The sequence below is a fragment of the Pogoniulus pusillus genome, chromosome 38 (genome assembly GCF_015220805.1).
Source record: "Pogoniulus pusillus isolate bPogPus1 chromosome 38, bPogPus1.pri, whole genome shotgun sequence".
Lineage (NCBI taxonomy): Eukaryota > Metazoa > Chordata > Aves > Piciformes > Lybiidae > Pogoniulus > Pogoniulus pusillus.
The window spans coordinates 4,966,935-4,980,864 of NC_087301.1; the positions used below are offsets into that span (position 1 = coordinate 4,966,935).

At 60.7% G+C, this 13,930-nt stretch overlaps 2 protein-coding genes across 2 annotated transcripts; both read right to left on the minus strand.

The window, feature by feature from the left end:
• Window positions 1–1,785: 1,785 nt before the first annotated feature.
• On the minus strand, window positions 1,786–6,578 carry NHERF4 (NHERF family PDZ scaffold protein 4). Its single transcript, XM_064172970.1, has 10 exons — window positions 6,419–6,578; window positions 5,138–5,165; window positions 4,735–4,799; window positions 4,313–4,524; window positions 3,956–4,142; window positions 3,735–3,871; window positions 3,451–3,655; window positions 3,072–3,268; window positions 2,728–2,898; window positions 1,786–2,495 (listed from the first exon to the last, which is right to left on the minus strand). The coding sequence occupies exons 1-10, from the start codon at window positions 6,576–6,578 to the stop codon at window positions 2,451–2,453; spliced, it is 1,407 nt and encodes a 468-aa protein (XP_064029040.1). The 3' UTR covers window positions 1,786–2,450.
• On the minus strand, window positions 6,205–13,034 carry NLRX1 (NLR family member X1). The gene is made up of 9 exons (XM_064172960.1): window positions 12,872–13,034; window positions 11,438–11,565; window positions 11,184–11,244; window positions 10,962–11,059; window positions 10,137–10,753; window positions 8,267–9,681; window positions 7,384–7,470; window positions 7,036–7,287; window positions 6,205–6,883 (listed from the first exon to the last, which is right to left on the minus strand). The coding sequence occupies exons 2-9, from the start codon at window positions 11,556–11,558 to the stop codon at window positions 6,565–6,567; spliced, it is 2,970 nt and encodes a 989-aa protein (XP_064029030.1). The 5' UTR covers window positions 11,559–11,565; window positions 12,872–13,034; the 3' UTR covers window positions 6,205–6,564.
• Window positions 13,035–13,930: the final 896 nt, after the last annotated feature.

Genomic DNA, 13,930 nt, shown 5'->3' on the forward strand with positions numbered 1-13,930 from the left:
TTCATTTAAGACTGCTTCCTCCTTGCAGGAAAGAGGAACCCAGCACCCCTATGCAAGGTGGCCATTTGCTTCTGGCCCTCAGGCTACTCACCACCACCGTGCCAGAAAGCTGTGTCATGCTGCTAGTTTTGAAACAGCTTCTCCCTACCCTGGCAGCCAAGAATGGGTCTGGGTGCCCCTCTGCAGCTCCTGTGGTTGTGGGTAAAAGCAGTGTCTATGTTCCTTGCCAGTTGGTGCTACCCAAGGATGGGTGTAACGTGTGCTCCTCTTCCCTTCTGTGTGCCCCACGCTGCCTGCCAGCCAGGCCTGTGCATGCACTGCTGCCCCTTTGACTGAGAAGGTGTCCACAGCCTCCTGGTAGTGGGAGCAGAGACTGGATAGGAATAAGTCACTGCTGGGCCAAGGTGCCAAGGAGGTACAGGGCAGGGAATAGCCACCCAGCATGGGGTGGAAGGCATCCTCTGGCTGTATTAGAGTTGTGGCATGAGTCACCATGGCATGCAGTTCTCTGGAGAGACAGGACCTGGGAGGCAAAAGCTCAGGAGGAGGTTCTGGGACCTGGAGAAGTCACTGAAGTGGGCATGGAAAGACAAGCAAGACATTCATAATGGTGAGGGCACAGGGAGGAGGGGTCAGCAGGACAGAAACAGACCTCACATCCAAACTTACCCCAGCTCTCCCTTTGGCCTTGACCACTCAGCACAAAACCCACTTGCTCCTGGCTAGACCTGCTCCCTCCCACGCTGTCAGCACACAAAAGCTCTGGCCACGGACATGCTGCAGCCCAGATGAGCAGAGAACAGAGGCAGAGACTCCCCTGCCCGTGACAGCCTTCGCTTCGCTGTTTCCATTAGCACTCAAGAAGGGGCTGATGCTGACAGAGGTAAAACCCCAGCCAGAGGGTTGTGGTCTGTGCCACATGCAAAGCTCCCTGCTCATGTTCACTCTCCCACGCCCAGCAGTTCAACTTTCCCTCTACAGCTCCCTCCTGCTCCTCACCCCCCACCATAGCAGCATTGTCACAGGAAAGGGTGCTTCTGAGAGTCACCCTGCAAGTGGAGCCCTCAGGTCAGGTTCTGGCCACAGACTGTCTGCTTGTCCCTCCTCTTGTCACCACGATGGGCACCTTCTTCCCTCCCTGGCTCCCAGAAAGGACTTGGCTGTGCCAGGAGCTGCAGAAGCAGGCACCAGACCACAGCCAGTGTCTGAAGGTGAAGAGCAAGCAGGAGCAGCTTGGTATGCTCCTCAGGTCAGGATGGAGTTCACTCCAGGACAGCAAAGGGCACTTGGGAGCAGTGAGGGAGTCTTGCACTCAGGGGACTGTCACACAGACACTAGCAGAGAGGGAGAGGACCATCACCCAGCTGCAGGGTAGGCTCACTGTGAAGGAGAGGGAGGATGAGGAGATCCTCCATGTGAGTTGGGATGTGGCTGGGGGTGGCTCCCCCCAGCAGCATGGTGCCTGTTCCCGACCATCCTCTTTCCCACCAGGACAGCCTGGATCTTGTGCTAGCCAAGATGACAGAGGCCAGCAGGCACTGGGAAGAGACAGGAACAACCATCACCATGGAGCACAAGGAGCACAAGTTTGACCTCAACTCCTTGGAGATAGAGCACACTGGGGCTCCTGGAACAGGATAGGCTCTCAGCCCCTATTTCTCTATCAGCACACTGGGAGAGCTTCTGCCCAACACCTCAGCTGCCCTGGGCCAGGTGCCCATCCTGTCTGGCCCCAGGCTGCACTGCTGAGTCACAGTCCCCTGCATAACATCACCCACACAGACAGCAGCGTCACTCTACCCTTTAATCACACCCCAAACGGGTGACAGAGGAACAGTGCTGTGATGGGTGCTGGACACCCTCTGCCCACAGCTTCACAGGGTGGGTGAGAAGAGCAGCACAAGATAGACATCCACGCAGGGGCAGACCTGAGCCAACAGGCTGAGAGCTGGGGGATTTGTTCCTCCAGGGCCCTGCCAGTCTCTGCTCCTCCCTTTCCTCTTCCCACACTGGCCTGAAGGCCAGCCCTGGGATAAGAGAAGCCTCAGGCTACCTCATTCCCTGTGTCCTGGTGTGGAGGGCCATGCCCTGGCTCCTCCTAGGAGCTCCCAGCATCTGGAGCTGGGGCAGGTCTGGAGCTCCAGTGCAATGTCCCTGGAGGCAGCTGGGCAGGCAAAGACACAAATCTGTCTTCAGGTAACAAGAAGCCACTGCCATGGTTAATAACAGCTTGGAGGCAGCCTCGGGTCGGTGAAGATGAGTCTCTAGGAGGTGTGACGCTGCCAGTGCCATTGTGGGCATAGAGACACAGTAGCTGCGTGTGCAAGGGCCATGCTGAGCAATGCTGTGCCCTCCAGGTACCCATCAGGGCAGCACCAAGAGGCTGGATGTGACCTGGGACGAGTTGCTGTGTGAAGGAGCCGGGTCAGAGGCAGAGTGCTCCTGGGCCACTAGAACTCCTGGTGCAGCCTCCTGCGCTCCTCCTGCTGTGGGCTCTGTGGAGACACAGCAGGGGCATTGTGGGCACCACAAAACCACAGTCCACCACTCAGCAAGGAGGAGTCTTTCTGCCTGGCCCCTGTGTGCAAGAGAGACCACACAGCCCTCTCCTGTCAGCCTCATAAGTGCCAAGAGAGACCTTAGGGCAGGCAGGGCAGGAGGGTGCCAGGAGTCAGCAGCACCAGGCTGCGGGTGGCACTGCCCCACGGGCCTGGCAGGAGGGCTTACCTGTGTGAGTGTTATACTGTTGGCAGCAGCCACCAGCCAGGAGCCAGGTCCCTTTGGTTGCACCTCGACGTGACAGAGCCCAGGAGAGTCGCTGGGAGAGGGCAGGGAGGGGATGTGGCAGCCTGAGGCTGGGTCGCTGTTCTCAAAGGACAGCAGAGGGGACAGCCCGATCTGGAAGAGGAGAAGAGGGATAGGTGTCCATGGCACTGTATGGCCAGCCAGGTGCCCCAGGGAGGGCCCCACTGTGCAGCCCTGGGGACAAGATACCCATCCCATCCTCCAGTGTCACAGCACCCGAGGGCTGCCCAACCTGTTGCAGACCACTCTGTGCCCCCCAGACCTACCGAGTGGTAGAACCGGTCGCCAGCAGGGTCGATGACCAGCAGCGTCACATGCTCATCGTGGGCACGGATCCTGAGCACCGTCTGGTGGTGGTCCAGCCCCTCGATGCTCTCACCATTCACGGCCAGCAGGCGGTCTCCTTCCTTCATCCCTGCCTGCTGGGCTGGCAGCCCTGCATCCACGTCGCACAGGAACTGACCTACCGCAGCGGGACGGAGGATGGGGAGATGCTCACAGAGACGTTCAGCCAGAGAACTGTCGCCACTGACACCTCTGTGAGGTTGGGGACAGGGTCCTGCTGCGGGCAAGAGGCTTGCAGCTACTCCTGACGCTCAGACATGCCTTGTTCAGTCACAGACTGTCCCCCTCAGCCCCCTTCACCTGTGGCCCCTGAGATGCATTCATCCTCCTTGAGCAGGAACCCATAGCCAGCTGGACCCTTCACCAGGTGCAGCTCTCGGGCCTTGAAAGGCAGCCAGGAGGTGTCTGCCATGGCAGCCGTGACCTGCAGACCTCGCAGACGGTAAAACTCCTCCACAGCACTGGATGCCACCAGCAGTGTCACCTTGCTGCCACTCTGCTTAAGCTGGATAAGAAACAAGAGCGTTCAGTGACATTGCCAGCCCTGGACCCCACTCAGCAGTGCCTGCCAGCAGCACACAAACCTTCCTGGTGAGCTGTGCCTGTGAGTAGCTCCTCACGCTGGCCCCGTTCAGCTCCAGCAGCCAGGAGCCTGGCAGCACCCCTGCTCTCTCCGCTGCTCCGCCCTGCTGCACTGACAGCTGGAAGGTGCCCTTCGTGCCTGCAGGGAGGAGATGCAGGCTGGGCTGAGCAAGGCACTGTGCTGGGGAGGCTCACGGCACCAGCACCCCACTGCCTGCTTTACCTTCTGGACCTGACACACTGAAACCAAAACCGCTCCTGTCCTGCACGATGTGGCAGAGGCGAGGGCGGATGTCAGCTGGCAGCAGCTGGGACAGGTCCCGGCCCAGGGCTTTGGCTGCTTTGTAGGAGTCACCATCCAGCACTGCCAGCAGGACGTGGTTCCCGCTGGCCTTGATCTTCTGAACCACCTGAAGGACCCAGGCTGTGAACCTTGAGCAGGGTTCCCCTCCAGCCACAGCCTGTGGGATCGGGGCCCCAGGGAGCACCGAGGTCTCGCACCCTCTGTGCGCCTGGCTGGGGAGGACCTGGACACTTCCACCTGGACACTTCCACCCACCCTAGGGTGCTCCCAGCTTACCCTGCAGTGGTCCATGTCATCCACAAAGCGGCCGTTGACCTGGAGGAGTCGGTCTCCATCCTGCATGCCCCTGCGCTGGGCCAGCCCTCCCAGTTCAACCTGCCGGACGATGTGGCCCTGGCAGCCCAGCTCCTCGTGGAGGCAGAAGCCGAAGGTCTCTGCACTGCCCTTGCTCAGGAGATAGAAGCGAGGCTCTCCCATGCCCTCATCATCTGCGTGGCAGCACAGCCCATGAGCAGTCCCCCTGCAGGGATCCTAACGAGAGTCCTTCACCCCGTTCTGGGCTGGAACCTCTCCATCCCCACCATCTGGTGTGCTCACCTCCCCAAGGCACCCCTTTGGGAGAGCTGGGACCCCAGCAGCACCCAGCTGCCAGACCCCCACGCTAACACGAGGATGCTCTGGGAGCTAAGGGTAGTTACCCGTGTCCTCAGCCAGTGACAAGGCAGGGTTGTCGATCCCAACTTTGGGGTTAAATTCGAATTTTCTGGAATGATAAAGGGCAGGAGAGGCCACATCAGTGCAGCAGCCTGGGCAGCCCTCCCCAGGCCTGCCACGGGGACCCCCATTCCTCCCAGACAGGACAATGTGTGGCTGCAGTTCCAGTTCCTCCCCTTCCTTGGGGAAACCCAGGAGGAGGTCTCACTCTGGGCTGCCCCTCACTTCTCTCCTGAGGTAACAAGTCAGGAAAGACCTCCTGAGATATGCTGCTAGGATTGGCAGCCGTGGCTCACACCCCCTCAGCTGAAGATGTGTCCCAGCACAGCCCAGTTGCGGGGCCATGAGCCCCAGAAAGGCCCTGCCCAGAGGTAGCTTAGCACTTACATGATGGACTTCTTGTCACCCTCGAACCCTGCAGAGGGAGAGGAGAGGTCATTGCAGGAGGCAGTAGGCTGGGAGCAGATCCCACACTCTCCAGCTCTCAGGGCCATACACAGGCTGACCATGCCACCCTAAGGTGAGGTAGGTTTGCCCCTCCAGCCTATCTGACTCCCAGCTACAGCCTGTGCCCCAGCACAGCTGTGCCCTTGGCCCTGCCACAAGTGTCTCCTTGCATTTCAAAGCAGCAGGACATCTACTGCTTGAGTCCAATGGTCACCTGCTGCCCTTCCCAACAGGGGAGGTTAGACCTGGGGGTTTATAGGGTTTTTGAGGGAGAGATGAGAAGGGCCAGCAGGGCTCCAGGGAGCTGGCTGGAGCCAGAGGCTTTTCCCTACCACCTCATAAAACCCCTCCCCACCTCTTCCAGCACAAGGAACCCCAAACCCAGGGAGAGGGCATTCCTGCCAAGTGCCCCTGCTGCTTCCATCCATATCCTCCTGGATGTCTCTGGCTCCTTTCCATGGCCTCCCTGGGCTCTGAATTTGCTTTGTTGCATGTGGAGGCAGGGTCTGGAGGCATGCACGTGTGGAAGGGTCTCCTGAAGATGAAGCCCCACTGCCCCAGCACATACCTTTTGTTTGCTTCATGGCTGCAGTGAGTGTGAGAGGGAGCAAGGTACAGGGTGAAGTGGCAGGGACGTCGGTGTCCCCGCCTCCTCTAAGACGCCCCAGGTTTAATGGTTAAACAGCCCCAACGTCTCCCCTGTCCTCTCAGGCCTGAGACATTGCCCCAACCGTTGCCCAGCAGAGCTGGCAGCAGTGACCAGCACCACAGGACATCCAGCCTGGGAACAGATTCTGGTGTTCCCAGCTTCCAGCTGCCACAAGGGGAGCCCCTGTGGTGAAGGAGACCAAGTGGTGTGGAGCCAAAGTGGACTGCCCCATTCTGGTCTCATGAGATGGGGAAGGGCCAGAGCCCTCCACTCCAGGTTGCTGGAAGGGCAGCTGAACCAGCACCTCTGCATTCCTCCCCCAGGAAGGGCCCGGAGAGGAGATCAAGTCTTGGCTTCAGTGGAAACAAAGTGGTGCACTTTAATGCTACCAAAGCTCTCGCAAGCAAGCCTGAGTCCTGCCCCACTGCCACTGCTGAGGCTCGCAGCCAGGATGCAGGAGTTGGGTCTCTAACAAACCCAGAAGAACAAGTCCCATTTGCTCCTGGCCTGGTCTCTGTGCAGTTCTCCCACACTCCAGCCTTGCCTGCAGATGAGGCTTGAGCCCCACGTACCCAGCACCTTTGACAGCCTTGGTAGCACCCAACCACTTGGCATCTCCACAGGGATAATGTCACAAGGAATGTGCTGCTGAGGGACACTGCAGCGCCTGCTCCCCAGCAGCACTGCTGCCTCCCTGGCTGAGTGGATGGACAGCAGGTTAGAGGGCTCCATGCTGCAGCTTCCCCAGCATCTTCTTGACTTCGCTCTCAACTCGTAGGAACTTGGCTTTCCTCCAGGGGTTGGCAGTCTGCCTCCGGCTGCTCTCCAGGTCCTGCAGGATGAGGGCAAGGTGCTGCAGGACCCTCTCACGGTCCCAGAAGGGCAGGTTCCTCTGCACCACGTTCAGGATGTGGGACCAGTAGTCAGAGACGTCGGTGCCAGCCGTCAGGAAGACCAGAGCCCTGACACCGTCCCGGTCCATGCGCAGGGTGTGAAGCGCCCGCTTGCCGTCCTCGCTGATGTCGTTGAAGTACAGACTGCAGGTTGAGAGAAAAGGACCAGGGCACACCGTGAGGACTGGTGTGGGGCAGGATACAGAGCCAGGAAAGGGCTCCCTGCTTGCTGCCACAGGGAGGGAGAGTGGGTCAGAGGCATTGCCTGGAAGAGAGATGGGGCAGAGCAAACTCACTGCACTTTGTCCAGCGTTGTGTGCTTTTTGGCCACCTCCACCACACGCAGGGCAGCTGTGTCCGTCAGGGAGTTGTAGCCCAGGTTGAGCTCCTGGAGGTGCTGGTTCTCAGCCAGGTGCTGAGCAATGACCTCCACACCCTGGTCCCCCAACGCGGTGTGCAGCAGGGACAAATGGGTCAGCGAGCGGTTGCCTGCCAGCGCCTCAGCCAGGTATTGTGCCCCCTGCTCACCCACGGGGTTATTTGCCAGCCTGTGGGCACAGGAGCTCAGGGCAATGCCAAGGCTGAGCCAGGGCACGTGGTGGGCAGTGGAGAGAGTTTCATGCAAGGACAGAGGTTCTACTCACCGCAGGCTGCTCACCACACACTTGTCATGCAGAAGCAGGTCACGGATTTCCTTGCAGGCGTCGGAGCCCAGGCTGTTGAGCTGCAGACTGATGCGGAGGGAAACACAGGGGTGGCAGGACCGAAACGGCTGCTACCTGCCAGGCTGCCAACCCTGCTCTCTCCACTTGCCCTGGCTCTCCTTATCACCATCCTACCTGGGTACCCCAGGCAAAGCCATGCAAGGCTTCCTCTCCAAAAGGAAGCTCACCGAAACTACATCAGAGCTTGGGTAGCATCAGCCAGGAACGCCAGTGCCAGCAGAAGCAAGGGAGGGGAGAGGGTGCAAAGTCCTCAAGAGTGGGCGAAGGTCTGAGGAGGGATCAGGACCCCAGCAAGCCCTCGTGAGCATCTGGAGGAAGGCGAAGTGCCGCACCGCCCTGCTGCGCAGCCGAGCCCTCCTCTGCCGGGCACTGCTCGCCACCTCCCGGGCGAGGGGAACACTGCGGCTCCGCACACCGGCTGGGACGGAGCCCAGCCCAGGCTCCCGCCCGCGGCAGTCAGCAGCAGCAGCAGCAGAGCCAGCGAATGCGGGGTGGCGCCAAGCAATGGGAGGGACCCGGGTCTGCCAGGAGAGCTGGCAGCCCGGCCTGTGGTACAAGATGCAGAGAGCTGCCTAAAGAGTCCTCCGGGAGGCTCTGTTGAGACTGCAGATCGCAGCATGCAGTGCCCTGGGAAGGCTGCGCAGGGAGTGTCGCAGGTTGGAAGCTGTAGTCCCCTAGATCTGCACCGCGGATAAGAAGGGCACGCATGCCACTCTCGGGCGCCTACTGCATTCCTGTGATGGGCAGAGGCGAGGACAGCCCAGCTCCTGAGCACTGCCCAAGGGCAGAAGGTGGTACTCACTGGAGAGCTTTGCATCGCAGCAGGACCGGGAAGAGAATCCTCAAGCTTCTCGCGTCAAGGTTGCAGGAGGAGAGGTTCAGCTCCTCCACCTCATGGCACGTGGTGCCCATGACAGATGCCAGGACAGAGCACTTGAGAGGGGTCATCTTGACGGAGGAGAGGTTGAGGGTGCGGAGGGAGCGGATGGCCTCGGCCGTGAAGCGCTCGTTCTGGAACTCGTGCAGGAAGAAGAGGTAGTCCATCAGCTCCGAGGGGGGCAGCCCCCTGCGGCCCTTCCTGATGACCGTCTTCTTCATGGCCTTGGCGATCTCAAAGGCTGCCAAGTTCTTGATAGAGCAGCCCAGCTGCTCGAGGATGGCACGGTTACGGCGGGACAGTATCCCGCCCATGAAAATGGGGAAGAGCTCAAAGACCTCATCCTCAGAGGCCTCGTCAGGGTGGCGCATGGGGCCTTCCACACCCAGTATGCTGAAATTGATCTGGTCCAAGACATCATCGTTGTAGTAGTCCTCTTCTTTGAAGAGCTCCTCTGCCATGGTGTGGGCAATAGCATCCCGGTCCTTACCGCTCAGCCGGGAGAAGTAGCGAGGGAAGATCTTGAGCAGGTTGAAGAGCACTGGCAGGAAGCGCAAGGGCAGCACCTTGGAGATGATGTTCAGAACGACCACAGCATCTTCACTCACCCTCCCGATCGCCTCTGACAGCTCCTTCCCCAGCCTCTGTGCCAGGCTCTTCTTCTCACCCAGCACCACATAGAGGGCTGCCAGGTACTCCTGCATAGCAGGGATGGTGAAGACAAAGGTGTGCTCTTTGCCCGGCTGCACGCAGGGAGTGAGGAAGAAGCGGAAGACGTCACTGCGGAAGACCTCCAGGAGGTTGAGCTCACTTTCAGTCTTCATCTCCACCTCGAAGCACTGCTGCAGGTCATCCTCTGAGAAGCAGGTCTTGCGGGACATCACCCCTTCGTAGGCCAGCTTGCCCACCGTCTTGGCTACGTACTTCATCATGGAGATGTTGGTGGAGTCGGTGCTGTCCAGCACTTCCCCACTGAAGTTGAGCCTCAGGAAGCTGGTGTAGATGCCCGTCAGGGTCTGGCTGGGAGGCACTGTCCTTGAGAAGTAGAGGAAGTGCAGCGTGGTGCACACCAGCCAACAGTAAGAGGGCAGGAAGCAGGCAGCGGCGATTTGGTTGTGGCGCTCCAAGTTCCTTGACAACATCTCCACCAGGTTCTCCTGCTCCCCGGGGCTGCTGCCCACACTGCTCTCTGCGCCGCAGCCCGGCTGGCTGAGGCGCATCTGGAAGTAGAGCTTCTGCAGGTTGGTGTCTGAGAAGCCACAGACCTCAGCGTAGCGTCCCACGTACTTCCCGGGGATCCGGCGCACCGCCGACGGACGAGTGGTGATGATGATGCTGGCCTGGAAGCAGAGGGCTGCGTGAGTTTGGAGGTGCTCCCTCTGTGGCTTTGACCTAAGCTCAGCAGGGTCCCAAGTACATAACCTACAGGTGGGTGCACAAGGATCACACCACCCAGGGCCTGCGGTTCAAGGAGCTGCAGCCCAAAGGGCATCGGTTCCAATCTGGCCCAGGCAGTGGGGACAGAAGAACTTTCTCCATCTCCTGCTAGACAAATGTCAAGTCTGGAAGACCACAGCCCAGCATTGTCCTTTCTGCCTTGCCAGGCCTGCCCAAAGATGCCACAGAGACAAACCAGCACCAGTGACACGAGGCCACCTTGGTGAGATCCTCCAGGAATGGAGGCTGCCTGCCTGTTCACAGCCAAGCAGCTGGCACAATGACCCTCATCTGCAACGCCCCAGGCCTTGCCCCATGCCTTTCTCTGGCACGAAGGAGCTGAAAGGATACCACTGACCTCTGGCAGGAGGTATTTTCGCAGCAGGTTGACCACAATGGCAGAGGGAGGCACAGGCTCACTGGGGTCACAGCACAGCTCTGTGCCAGCCAGACGGAAATCCAAGTTGAGGCGCTCCAGGCCATTGAGGATGAAGAGCACCTTGAGGTTGGCAGTGCCCAGCACCGGCACCACGTCCCGGAGGTGCTGGTACTTCTTGGTTATGAGGCGCCGCAGGGAGATGGGGGCATGGCTATGGGACAAGTCCTCACAGGAGAAGGGGATGACCAGCTCAAAGCGAGGTAGGCGCCCATGGCACCAGTCCACCACCAACTTCTTGATGAGTGTGCTCTTCCCTGTGCCCACGGTGCCATACAGCACCACGTTCTTCACCTGACGCCCACAGGCATCCACATCAAACAGGTTTTGGAGGCTGATAACCTGGCTGCAGGGCTGCTGGAGCTGGTTCTGGATGGTTAAGTCAGGTGAAGGCTTCAAGATTTGCTCCAGGGAGCTCTCCCGGATCACTGGATCCACGTGGACTGCATCCAGTGAGAAGGAAGGGCCAAACTGCCTCTCTTCATTGGGCTGGTGGCTGAACCATGCAGCCAGGCTCTTCTGGTGCTTCTTGATGGCATCTGGGAAAAGGAAGGTGCTTTACAAGACAAAGGCTTCTTCACACCAAGGGACTGAGGAAGTTGCCTACCCGAAGCCACTGCAGTGACGTGGCTGCAGAAAAGGAGGACAGAACCCAGTTCTTGCTAACCCTCACACAGCCCAGACCCACAGCTGCTCCCAACCCACTGTGGGACCCTCCATCTTCTTCACACAGGGCTGCAAGCTTACCAGAAGAGGCCACGTTCCTCAGCTGAGACGTGCCGTGGCGAGAGGTTCTGGGCTGGACAGAGTGGTCCTGGGACCCTCCCTGGTAATGGACACAGCCTCTGCAAGAGGAAGGAGAGTGTCACGAGTTGGGCAGGGACCAGCAACAGCCCCAGTGGTCCCAAGGCAGCAGGCTCAGCCACTCAGGTTCTGTGGCAAGCAGGTCCCAGCTCTGTGGCACAGTACCTGGGGTGGGAAATGCTGCTTGCACAAAGGATTTTCCTGAGGAAGTAGCTACCTGGAGTGCCTGTGGGGGAAGAACAGCACAAATGGTCAGGGATGGCTTTCTCCAGTCCAGCAATGCTCACAGCTTCACAGCTTGCTGGAATGAGCTGAGCTACAGATTGCACAGTGCAGCTAGAGAGGGACATCCACCAGGCACAGAGCTTCCCTAGGGGTAGGGCAGAGTCAGGGTCATAGTCCCACAGTGCTCAGCTCACCTGGCACTGAAGCAGCACGCAGATGGACAGCTCGGCTCGCCCTGCCTCCTGGCAGAGATCGATGCAGCTGTGCCCAGCTGTCCCAGGGCAGGCAGCTCTGGCACCGCCCGGCCCTCCACATCCTCTACCTGCAAGAGAGGACACAGCCCATGAGGCAGGCTGGCCACCTAGACAGGCCAGTTCTTTGCCTCAGCACAGCGTTCCCTCCCCACAGCCCAGCCCAGAGATGCCTGGATCCGGAACAACCTCCTCCCACATCTGCCCCCACAAACCCATCTGCCACGGGGAGCAGCAGGAGGATGGCTTCAGGGTGGCTGCTGGAGCTGAGCTGGCAGAAGCATGCCCCACCTGAGACATTTTAATGCTTCATATTAAGAACAAACCAACTGCTCTCCCCAGACTGCCAAGTAAAACCAGGAGCTGGGGCTGGGAGAGAGAAGACAGTAGGAAAGGTGATCCCATATCCATGTGGCATGTTGGCTTCACCCAGTCTGGCCCTGACATGGCCTGGGGCTGCCCGTGTTGGCTGGCCCAGGTGAGCAGTGCCATCCTTGCTGAGCACAGCCTCTTCCCATTCAAAGCAGCAGGGCTGCTGGGGCTCAGCTGGTCCCTCAGAGCTGTACCAGGTCCAGCCCAGCACAGGGTGCTTTTTCCCATCACAGATCTCATCTCCAAAGGTGGACAAGGAGCTCAATAGCTCCAGGGTGCTCAGGCAGCTCTCCTCCATGGGCCCGCCTCTGTGGGGCAGAGCAGGATGGGGTTGGCAGCTCTGCTCGCCCGGGATGCGGTGTGGCACTGCCCTGCCCAGCCTTTCCTGCCCCGGTAAGGTCCCACCTGGCAGAACCGGCTGTGCCAGCACTGACTCAGCTCCTACCCCAGCTGCACAAGACCATCCTTCAGGAGCAGCTGTAGCTCCCAGCACCCTGAGAAACTGAGACACGAAGTGGGGGGGAAGGTCCCGAGCAAACTCCAGCGGCTAGGAGGGGACGGGCTGCAAGTCGCCACGTCTGGCCTCCCCCAGGAGAGGACGAGGCGGGGGCGGCTGCTGACAGCGCCCAGAGCCCAGGCAGCCGGCAGGCTGGCAGATGGAGAAACTGAGGCACGGCGGTGGGGGCAGCGGGGCTGACCTTGAGCCTGGCCGTCCCGGCCTGAAGAGCTCTGCAGCGAGCGGACCCGCTGTGTGCCGTGCCCGGCTCCCGGTACTCTCCCGGCCCCCCGGGCTGAGCGGGGCACAGCCGAGCGAGAGCCCCGCACCGCCCGCCTGCTGCAGCCCCCCTCCGGGCACCCCCGGGGCTCGGCTGGCCATGCGCACTCGCCCCCCGCTTCCTGAGCCCTCCCTGCCTCGGTGCCCAGCGGCTGACGGCGGCAGCGGCCATGGCGGTGCGGGGCCCGGGCAAGGCGGGAGCCACGGCCCCGGCTAAAGCGTGGGGTTACCTGCAGCAGGACTCCGTGCCAGGGAGGCTGAGCCCACGGCTCCTTCCGCTCCTGCTGCCAGGCGCCGAGCTCCTGCGACCGGTGGAGGAGAGCCTGATGCTGCTCAGCTGCCTCCTTCCATCGCCGTCCCGGGCAGAGGCTCCTCCGGAGGCGGCACCTTCGCAGCTTCCTGCAGCGCCATCCCGGCCCGCCCCGCGCACGGCCGCTGCCGGCCCCACCGAGCGGGCTGCGCCCCACCGAGCGGGCTGCCGGCCCCACCGAGCGGGCTGCTAACGCCACCGAGCGGGCTGCTAACGCCACCGAGCGGGCTGCCGGCCCCACCGAGCGGGCTGCCGGCCCCACCGAGCGGGCTGCCGGCCCCACCGAGCACGCTGCCAGGTCCCACCGAGCACGCTGCCGGCCCCACCGAGCGGGCTGCTAACGCCACCGAGCAGGCTGCCGGCCCCACCGAGCGGGCTGCCGGCCCCACCGAGCGGGCTGCCGGCCTGCCGCCGGCACCGTTTTGCAGGCACAGCAGAGGAGCTGGCAGTCACAACGGCAAGGCAAGCACCGGTACCCCTCACGCACAGGGGCACACGCAGCGTCTGGCAGGGTCCCGGGTTCTTAGGTGAGGAGTGGAAGGACCGAATGCTCTCACTCCAACGAGCCACGGCCTGAGCTACATCCCGTTGTGGCAAAATACACCTGGCACGAACAACCTAAAGATGTGCTGCTTAGAACACCTGCAGAAAGCAGAACTGAAGGTCCCACGGCAACAGAGGCAGCCCCACCGGTCAGGAGGGGACGTGCAGCCGCTAAGCCAAGCGGGTAGAAGAATACCACATTGAGAAACACCAAGGCTTGTGCAATAGGCTTGTTAATAGAGTGTAACAACCCCACTTACCCTGTTATCAGGGTCCTGGTACAAGATCCCCTCTTTGGGGTGAGTCTGGGACCCCAGCTAGCTGGTGTTAAACTCTTGCTGATACCCCACAACTTTGTGCCTCTCTTTACTCCGCCCCTCAACACTTAGAATCATAGAACCAGGCAGGTTGGAAGAAGACCTCCAAGCTCATCCAG

Excerpts from the sequence above, each read along its gene's own strand:
- NLRX1 (XM_064172960.1), bottom strand. The coding sequence starts at position 11,558 with ATGTGGAGGGCCGGGCGGTGCCAGAGCTGCCTGCCCTGGGACAGCTGG. Across the intron at positions 11,245-11,437 it reads GCGTGCTGCTTCAGTGCCAG|GCACTCCAGGTAGCTACTTC; the intron begins GTGAGCTGAGCA and ends CTTCCCCCACAG. Across the intron at positions 7,288-7,383 it reads TGTGTGGTGAGCAGCCTGCG|GCTGGCAAATAACCCCGTGG; the intron begins GTGAGTAGAACC and ends CTGTGCCCACAG.
- NHERF4 (XM_064172970.1), bottom strand. The coding sequence starts at position 6,578 with ATGGAGCCCTCTAACCTGCTGTCCATCCACTCAGCCAGGGAGGCAGCA. Across the intron at positions 3,872-3,955 it reads CAGTGTGTCAGGTCCAGAAG|GCACGAAGGGCACCTTCCAG; the intron begins GTAAAGCAGGCA and ends TCCTCCCTGCAG. Across the intron at positions 3,269-3,450 it reads ATGCATCTCAGGGGCCACAG|GTCAGTTCCTGTGCGACGTG; the intron begins GTGAAGGGGGCT and ends CCGCTGCGGTAG.